The sequence below is a fragment of the Pan paniscus genome, chromosome 1, assembly GCF_029289425.2.
Source record: "Pan paniscus chromosome 1, NHGRI_mPanPan1-v2.0_pri, whole genome shotgun sequence".
Taxonomy (NCBI): Eukaryota; Metazoa; Chordata; class Mammalia; order Primates; family Hominidae; genus Pan; species Pan paniscus.
This window is the reverse complement of record NC_073249.2, coordinates 97,009,677-97,019,490: the sequence shown is the minus strand read 5'-3', so window position 1 is coordinate 97,019,490 and position 9,814 is coordinate 97,009,677. Positions and strand designations below refer to the sequence as shown.

At 42.7% G+C, this 9,814-nt stretch overlaps 1 protein-coding gene across 1 annotated transcript; it reads left to right on the top strand.

The window, feature by feature from the left end:
* Positions 1-2,851: 2,851 nt before the first annotated feature.
* LOC130541081 (late cornified envelope protein 1A) lies at positions 2,852-3,496 on the top strand. The gene has a single exon (XM_057300882.2). It carries the CDS (start codon positions 2,872-2,874, stop codon positions 3,202-3,204), a length of 333 nt encoding a protein of 110 aa, XP_057156865.2. The 5' UTR covers positions 2,852-2,871; the 3' UTR covers positions 3,205-3,496.
* The last annotated feature ends 6,318 nt before the right edge of the window (positions 3,497-9,814 follow it).

Here is a 9,814-nt window from a genome sequence, read left to right as displayed (position 1 = left end):
CAAGGTATTGATATCCTGACCACTCCCTTATAACAAAGCCTTTTGTAACAACCTGAGCAGGAAAAGAAGAGTTACACTCAGGCAACATAGGTACAGATCTCTGCAGGATGACATATCCTCAGCATGTATGTTTGCATGCTCCAGGTTCTTATGCTGATGGCCTAAGTCATGTGGAATAACTATTCATAAACTCTATAGTGCTATGCAAATGCTGGCTTCATGCCTGACCAAAAAATAAATGTGTGTGTATATACATATGTATGTACATACATATATGTGTATATATACACACTTTTAGAAATAATGATAACTTATAGTATGCATAAAATGTGCAAGGAATGGTTCTATGAGCTTTAAGTATGTTATCTCATTTAATACTCCTAACAAACTCATGAAGGAGGTTATTAAAATCCCCATTTTACAGTCAAGGAAACTGAGGCAGTGAGATTAGTTTGTCCTACATTATATAAGTAGTATCAGAGCTAGGATTCATCCTCAAGATGTCTGGCTCCAAAGCCCCAAAGCTAACTTCCAAGTACTTTCTCCAAGCTCAAGCTGATTTTCAGAGGCAGATCTACTTTGAATATGTGCTCCACACAATGCACACCTAATGCACACACCACACTTAGAAACGCACATACCACACTTAGAAACACACACACATGTCCGGGCATAGTGGCTCAAGCCTGTAGTCCCAGCACTTTGGGAGGTCAAGGCAGGCAGATCACGAGGTCAGGAGATCGAGACCATCCTGGCCAACACGGTGAAACCCTGTCTCTACTAAAAAAAATACAAAAAAAAATTAGCCAGGCGTGGTAGCGGGCACTGTAGTCCCAGCTACTCGGGAGGCTGAGGCAGTAGAATGGCGTGAACCTGGGAGGCGGAGCTCGCAGTGAGCCTAGATCATGCCACTGCACTCCAGCCTGGGCAACAGAGCGAGACTCTGTCTCAAAAAAAAAAGAAAAAAAAAAGAAACATGCACACAGGCACACACACACAGGCACACACACACGTAAACAACTCCCAGTGGCTAAGTGGTGGGACACATGTGAAAAAGCTAAGAGGCTTCTGTGTTTCTTTATTCAAACCTGGATGCCTGGAGCTCATAAATTCACATTGCTAGAGGAAGAAGGAGAACATTTGGGGGACCACACTTCAAGAGCGAGAACTGAGAGGTAGGCACCTCTAAGAGAATAAGGTACCAGGTGGTGGTGGGAATTCACTCCCACCCCATTTCTAAGTCATATTCCACACTAGGAACAGCTCCCCTGAGCCCCGTGGAGAAAGGCAGATGTGGAGCTGCCAGTCACTCCTTGTCACAGGACCCATGTGGGTGTCAGGAGACAGATCCTTTCATTCCCAGGCCCTGTCTCACAGCTGGAGGCAGAGCCCAGGCCAGGATAAAAGGGCTCGTGGCCACAGCACCCCATCCATTCACCTCCTGAGGTGCTGAAGGACCCTGTGCTGCCTGTGACCTCGGTAAGTGTCCACTGGGAAAAGGAGCAGGGTTTCCACAGAGGGATGCCCAGACCAGGGCAGGAGGGAAGGCTGGGCAGGGCTTTGTTGGGGAGGGGTAGCTGGATTAGAAGAGGTGGAGAATGTCTAGAAATTCTGATGAAGTTCAAGCTGTGGGGCAGGAGAGATGGGAAGCACCTGGATGATTTGTATGTCTGTGCTTCATGATCTAATCCAAATTAGTTCTGTATTTTTTTTAGTGTCTCCCATTCCAGATAAGTTAAAACAAACTTTCCTTTCAGAGAGTAGATCTTAGCAACTCAACTGTGTCTCTTCCCCGAAGCCTGTACTGGGATTATAGTGGTTCTTAAATAATGGAGACCAGAGACCAGAGGAAGCATATTTGGAGCTTGATAAACACAGAGATACATGGCCCTTACACCTTCATCAGGAGTGAGTTAGTCATGAGTGGTGCCTGGGCATCTGTATATCAGAAGCCCCAGTGTTGAACAGCAAGTAACAAGTTGAAATTTATGGTTGCCAGGGTGGCAGATGGAGGAGTCTGTGGGTTCTAAGAGGGAGCTTCACTAGGCATGGGTTCACCAGACCAGGAAATCTAGGGTCACGTGTCAGCTTGCTACAATTAGCTTTAGACCTCATTTCTCCATTTATAATATGATTTGGGATAGCCAACTCATATGATGACCCTTTGCAATTCTGACTATAATATATTGTGTGTTTGTGTCAACCAAATACAGCCATCTGGGAAGCTCCTCCAAAAGGGAATCTTTATTTTTATTTTATTATTTTATTTCATTTATTTTTGAGACAAAGTGTCATTCTATTGCCCAGACTGCAGTGCAGTAGCATGATCTTGGCTCCCTGCAGCATTGGCCTCCTGGGCTCAAACGATCCTCCAGCCTCAGCCTCCTAAGTAGTTGGGACTACAGGTGCATGCCACCATACCCAGCTAATTTTTTTTTTAGAGATAGGGTCTTCTTGTTTATTTTTTAAAAAGCAGAACTGCAGGTTTAAACTGGCTCCTAGATTGGACATTTTCAGAATTCTAAGTGGTGCAGAAGGGTAGACTTCAGTCAGATTCTGTGAATGTCAGATTGCCTTTTCCACTTAAAGGACATTAATTTTGGGCAAGTTTGTTAATACAGATGTCCTCATTATATTGCTTGGTTAAAATAAGATAGTCTATTTCTATTTTATAAAAACATCCTGATGATCCTATAAGACATTGTGAAAGCATTTGACAAACAATTTTAGAGATAATTTCTGACTTATTTGAACAGGTTTTAAAAATGTAGCAAAAATAAATGATGGTAAAAAGGCAATAAGGGTGGCCTCTGTGCCTGGCTCTAACTTGCTGTTTGACTCTCCTTCAGCTCCTGAACACCCACCGCCGAGATGTCCTGCCAGCAGAGCCAGCAGCAGTGCCAGCCCCCTCCCAAGTGCACCCCCAAGTGCCCTCCCAAGTGCCCCACCCCTAAGTGCCCCCCAAAGTGTCCCCCTAAGTGCCCTCCAGTCTCTTCCTGCTGCAGTGTCAGCTCCGGAGGCTGCTGTGGCTCCAGCTCTGGCGGCTGCTGCAGCTCTGGGGGAGGTGGCTGCTACCTGAGCCACCACAGGCGCCACAGGTCCCACCGTCACAGACCCCAGAGCTCTGGCTGCTGCAGCCAGCCCTCGGGAGGCTCCAGCTGCTGTGGAGGGGACAGCAGCCAGCACTCTGGAGGCTGCTGCTGAAGTGGACTCTGCACCTAGAAGAGCAGACTCGGGTGAAATGAGTGATCAAACATTTCCTCCTCACCTGTCTCCTCCTGGGCCTGCAAGAGTGGCTGAGATGCCCCCGTGAAGGCTCTGAGCTCTGGCCTAGAGGATCCCTCTGCCCTGGGATCCAGAAACTTGATTCTTCTCCCACAAACCTATCTGCTGCCCCTGACACCAACTGTGTTGTCTACTCTGGGATCCCAAGCCACAAACTCACTCTCCAGCTCATTTCCTGCAGCCTCAAGTGAAACAATAAAGCAAAAGATCTTCTTGCCACTTATTGTGGACTGTTCCTTGCCTGTTTGTGTCTCCAATATTTTTTTCACTGCTCTCTATTTTCCTGCTGCCTGGAAGCTTTGGAAATCAAGATGTGCTAGTCGCATGGCTAAAGATATGGAGGAGGGGAGAGAAAAACATCTCTGGCTCCTACTTTGACACCTTATGTCAGAGGAATCACTACGTGGCTCTGCCTGTGCCCATCTTCCTGGTGTTTCAGGAACACAGAGCCTTGTGCTTTGGACTTCTTCAGGGTCCTACTTGGTCTCCAGGGTGTGGCAGGGAGACAGATATGCACCCCATCCTTTCATCCATCTACCCCTCCTCCCCTTTACAATACTGCCCACTCACTCCCAAATTTCATTCTCTTTCAGTAAAAAATATTAGAAAATTATATGTAAACTTTCTGCAAACAGACCATGAATCTTAGACTATTCTAACTACAAGTATGCATAGAACATGTGGTAAATATGATCTGAAAAAACTTAAAAATCCGTAGAAAAGGAATCAGTATGTTAAAAATCAATGTCTTTCTTTTCTCTCCCAGAGTCCCAAGTCCAATCTTTCCAGTCAAATATTTCGTCTCTATATTTTGTGAAGAAGTCCTGATTTTTCATCAATATTTTTTCAATTACAAATTTTACATGAGATTGAATAATTGTTAATTTAATTTTGTGTGTATTATGCCTCAATAATTTTACTATGAGCTGGATAAGTGGGCAATACCCTGCACTTATTTTTTTAATCCATGAAAACCCCCTGGTGTCTGGCAGATCAGAGAGCAAGAACATGTAGGAATAATGTGATGTCCACCTCACAAATGCTCTGATTAATACAACCTCTAGATGTCCCTGTGTCTTTGGTCAGTCACCCAAGGGACATCCAGTACACTGATTCTCAGCCATATACCTGCTTCTTGACTATTCCAGGAGACTAGATGAGGGATATATTCCTTTTGGCTTCAGTAACAAGAAGGAGCTCAAGCACTGCACATATTGGGTGACCCCTCCAAATAATTCAACTAGCATATTAATAAGTATGGAGCTGACTGGTGGCCAAAGTGACAGATGATACCATTCCCCAGAAAGGAAATAATGTTCCAGCTGGGATCAGACACACGCTAAGGTCCAGGTTTCTCTCTCCCCAACTTGGACTGCGTGCTCCCTAAGGGCAGCTGCTATATAGCCATCTCAGACCAGAGTTCCATGAAAGCCAAGACTGTGTTTTCCCATAAGGTCATAAAGATTTTCTTGTATATTTTCTTCTACAACTTTTATTGTTTTAGGCCCTCAGTTCGGTTTTTGATCCATTTTGAGTTAAATGTTTTTAATGTTATAAGATAAGGGTCAATTTTATTATTTTGCTTGTGGTTTTCCAGTAGCCATAGCATTATTTGTTGAAAGACTATTGTTTCCTCAGTGAAACAGTCAAATTTTTGGCACCCTTGTCAAAAAATCGTTAACCATCAATTTATGGTTTATTTTTGACACTCAATTCTCTTCCACTGCTCTTTGTGTGTAGCTTTAGTTGACAGTTTTGTTTTGATTCTTGTTTTTTGTTTTTCTTCTTAGCATTTTGAAAATGCCATTCCAATGCCTCTGGCTTTCATTGATTAAAAATAAGCTATAAATATTATTGTGGTTTCCTTGTAAGTGATGAGTCATTTTTCTTTCACTGTTTTCAGGAGTCACTCTTCAACTTTTTTCCCCAATACTTTTACAGTGATGTCTCTAGATGTGAGTCTTTTTGTGTATCTCATACTTTGAGTTTGTTGATCTTGTTAAATGAATAGATTGTTTTTCATCAAATTTAGTAAATTTTACATCATTATTTTTGAATTTTTTTCTGTTTTCTGTTCCTTTTCTCTATCCACTCCTTCTTGTACTCCTATTACACATATGTTGGTGTGCATATATCCCAGAATTTTCTGAGGCTCTGCCTACTTTTCTTCATTACTTTTTTCTCAGTGTTATTTAAATTGCTTAATTGCTATTGATCTATCTCATTTGCTGATTCTCTCTTCTGACAGTTCAATATATTGTTGAATTTTTCATTTCAATTATTTTACTTTTCAACTCTAGAATTTCAAGTTAATTCTTTAAAAAAAATTCTACCTGTTTATTGACATTCTTTATTTTATAAACATTACCATACCTTCCTTTACTTCTTTAAAAATAGTTTCCTGACAGCTCCCAGCATAAGCAATGCAGAAGACAGGTGATTTCTGCATTTCCAACTGAGGTACTGGGTACATCTCACGGGGGAGTACAGGACAGTGGGTGCAGTACAGTGGATGCAGTGAACCATGCGTGAGCCGAAGCAGGGGGAGGCATCGCCTCACCCAGGAAGTGCAAGGGGTCAGGGAATTCCCTTTCCTAGTCAAAGAAAGGGGTGACAGACGGCACCTGGAAAATCGGGTCACTCCCACCCTAATACTGCACTCTTCCAACAGGCTTAACAAACGGCACACCAGGAGATTACATCCTGCACCTGGCACAGAGGGTCCTAGGCCATGGAGCCTCGCTCATTGCTAGCACGGCAGTCTGAGTTCAAACTGCAAGGCAGCAGCGAGGCTAGGGGAGGGGCGCCCACCATTGCTCAGGCTTGAGTAGGTAAACAAAGCGGCCCCGAAGCTCGAACTGGGTGGAGCCCACCACAGCTCAAGGAGGCCTGCCTGCCTCTGTAGGCTCCACCTCTGGGGGCAGGGCACAGACAAACAAAAGACAGCAATAACCTCTGCAGTCTTAAATGTCCCCATCTGACAGCTTTGGAGAAAGTAGTGGTTCTCCCAGCACACAGCTTGAGATCTGAGAACAGGCAGACTGCCTCCTCAAGTGGGTCCCTGACCCCCGAATAGCCTAACTGGGAGGCATCCCCCAGTAGGGGCGGACTGACACCTCACAGGGCTGGGTACTCCTCTGAGACAAAACTTCCAGAGGAACGATCAGGCAGCAGCATTTGCAGTTCACCAATATCCGCTGTTCTGCAGCCACTGCTGCTGATACCCAGGCAAACAGGGTCTGGAGTGGACCTCCAGTAAACTCCAACAGACCTGCAGCTGAGGGTCCCGACTGTTAGAAGGAAAAGTAAAAAACAGAAAGGACATCTGCACCAAAAACCCATCTGTACGTCACCATCATCAAAGACCACAGGTAGATAAAACCACAAAGATGGGGCAAAAACAGAGCAGAAAAACTGGAAACTCTAAAAATCAGAGCATCTCTCCTCCTCCAAAGGAACGCAGCTCCTCACCAGCAATGGAACAAAGCTGGATGGAGAATGACTTTGACGAGTTGAGAGAGGAAGGCTTCAGAAGATCAAACTACTCCAGGCTAAAGGAGGAAGTTCGAACCAATGGCAAAGAAGTTAGAAACTTTGAAAAAAAGTTAGACGAATGGATAACTAGAATAATCAATGCAGAGAAGTCCTTAAAGGAACTGATGGAGCTGAAAACCAAGGCACGAGAACTACGTGATGAATGCACAAGCCTCAGTAACCAATGTGATCAACTGGAAGAAAGGGTATAAGCAATGGAAGATGAAATGAATGAAATGAAGCATGAAGAGAAGTTTAGAGAAAAAAGAATAAAAAGAAACGAACAAAGCCTCTAAGAAATATGGGACTATGTGAAAAGACCAATTCTACATCTAATTGGTGTACCTGAAAGTGACGGGGAGAATGGAACCAAGTTGGAAAACACTCTGCAGGATATTATCCAGGAGAGCTTCCCCAATCTAGCAAGGCAGGCCAACAGTCAAATTCAGGAAATACAGAGAATGCCACAAAGATACTCCTCGAGAAGAGCAACTCCAAGACACATAATTGTCAGATTCACCAAAGTTGAAATGAAGGAAAAAGTGTTAAGGGCAGCCAGAGAGAAAGGTCGGGTTACCCACAAAGAGAAGCCCATCAGACTAACAGCTGATTTCTCGGCAGAAACTCTACAAGCCAGAAGAGAGTGGGGGCCAATATTCAACATTCTTAAAGAAAAGAATTTTCAACCCAGAATTTCATATCCAGCCAAACTAAGCTTCATAAGTGAAGGAGAAATAAAATACTTTATAGACAAGCAAATGCTGAGAGATTTTGTCACCACCAGGCCTGCCCTAAAAGAGCTCCTGAAGGAAGCACTAAACATGGGAAGGAATGACCGGTACCAGCCACTGCAAAAACATGCCAAATTGTAAAGACCATCAAGGCTAGGAAGAAACTGCATCAACTACTGAGCAAAATAACCAGCTACCATCATAATGACAGGATCAAATTCACACATAACAATATTAACCTTAAATGTAAATGGGCTAAATGCTCCAATTAAGAGGCACAGACTGGCAAATTGGATAAAGAGTCAAGTCCCATCAGTGTGCTGTATTCAGGAAACCCATCTCACGTGCAGAGACACACATAGGCTCAAAATAAAGGGATGGAGGAAGATCTACCAAGCAAATGGAAAACAAAAAAAGGCAGGGGTTGCAATCCTAGTCTCGGATAAAACAGACCTTAAACCAATAAAGATCAAAAGAGACAAAGAAGGCCATTACATAATGGTAAAGGGATCAATTCAACAAGAAGAGCTAACTATCCTAAATATTTATGCACCCAATACAGGAGCACCCAGATTCATAAAGCAAGTCCTTAGTGACCTACAAAGAGATTTAGACTCCCACACAATAATAATGGGAGACTTTAACACCCCACTGTCAACATTAGACAGATCAGCGAGACAGAAAGTTAACAAGGATATCCAGGAATTGGACTCAGCTCTGCACCAAATGGACCTAATAGACATCTACAGAACTCTCCACCCAAAATCAAGAGAATATACATTCTTTTCAGCACCACATCACACCTACTCCAAAATTGACCACATAGTTGGAAGTAAAGCACTCCTCACAAGTGTAAAAGAACAGAAATTATAACAAACTGTCTCTCAGACCACAGTGCAATCAAACTAGAACTCAGGATTAAGAAACTCACTCAAAACCGCTCAACTACATGGAAACTGAACAACCTGCTCGTGAATGACTACTGGGTACATAATAAAATGAAGGCAGAAATAAAGATGTTCTTTGAAACCAATGAGAACAAAGACACAACATACCAGAATCTCTGGGACACATTCAAAGCAGTGTGTAGAGGGAAATTTATGGCACTAAATGCCCACAAGAGAAAGCAGGAAAGATCCAAAATTGACACCCTAACATCACAATTAAAAGAACTAGAGAAGCAAGAGCAAACACATTCAAAAGCTAGCAGAAGACAAGAAATAACTAAGATCAGAGCAGAACTGAAGGAAATAGAGACACAAAAAACCCTTCAAAAAATCAATGAATCCAGGAGCTGGTTTTTTGAAAAGATCAACAAAATTGATAGACCGCTAGCAAGACTAATAAAGAAGAAAAGAGAGAAGAATCAAATAGATGCAATAAAAAATGATAAAGGGTATACCACCATCGATCCAACAGAAATACAAACTACCATCAGAGAATACTACAAACACCTTTACGCAAATAAACTAGAAAATCTAGAAGAAATGGATAAATTCCTCGATACATACACTCTCCCAAGACTAAACCAGGAAGAAGTTGAATCTCTGAACAGACCAATAACAGGCTCTGAAATTGAGGCAATAATTAATAGCTTATCAACCAAAAAAAGTCCAGGACCAGATGGATTCACAGTCAAATTCTACCAAAGGTACAAGGAGGAGCTGGTACCATTCCTTCTGAAACTATTCCAATCAATAGAAAAAGAGGGAATCCTCCCTAACTCATTTTATGAGGCCAGCATCATCCTGATACCAAAGCCTGGCAGACACACAACAAAAAAAGAGAATTTTAGACCAATATCCTTGATGAACATTGATGCAAAAATCCTCAATAAAATACTGGCAAACCGAATCCAGCAACACATCAAAACCTTATCCACCATGATCAAGTGGGCTTCATCCCTGGGATGCAAGACTGGTTCAACATGCAAAAATCAATAAATGCAATCCAGCATATAAACAGAACCAAAGACAAAAACCACATGATTATCTCAATAGATGCAGAAAAGGCCTTTGACAAAATTCAACAATACTTCATGCTAAAAACTCTCAATAAATTAGGTATTGATGGGACGTATCAAAATAATAAGAGCTATCTATGACAAACCCATAGCCAATATAATACTGAATGGGCAAAAACTGGAAGCATTCCCTTTGAAAACTGGCAAAAGACAGGGATGCCCTCTCACACCACTCCTATTCAACATAGTGTTGGAAGTACTGGCCAGAGCAATCAGGCAGGAGAAGGAAATAAAGGGTATT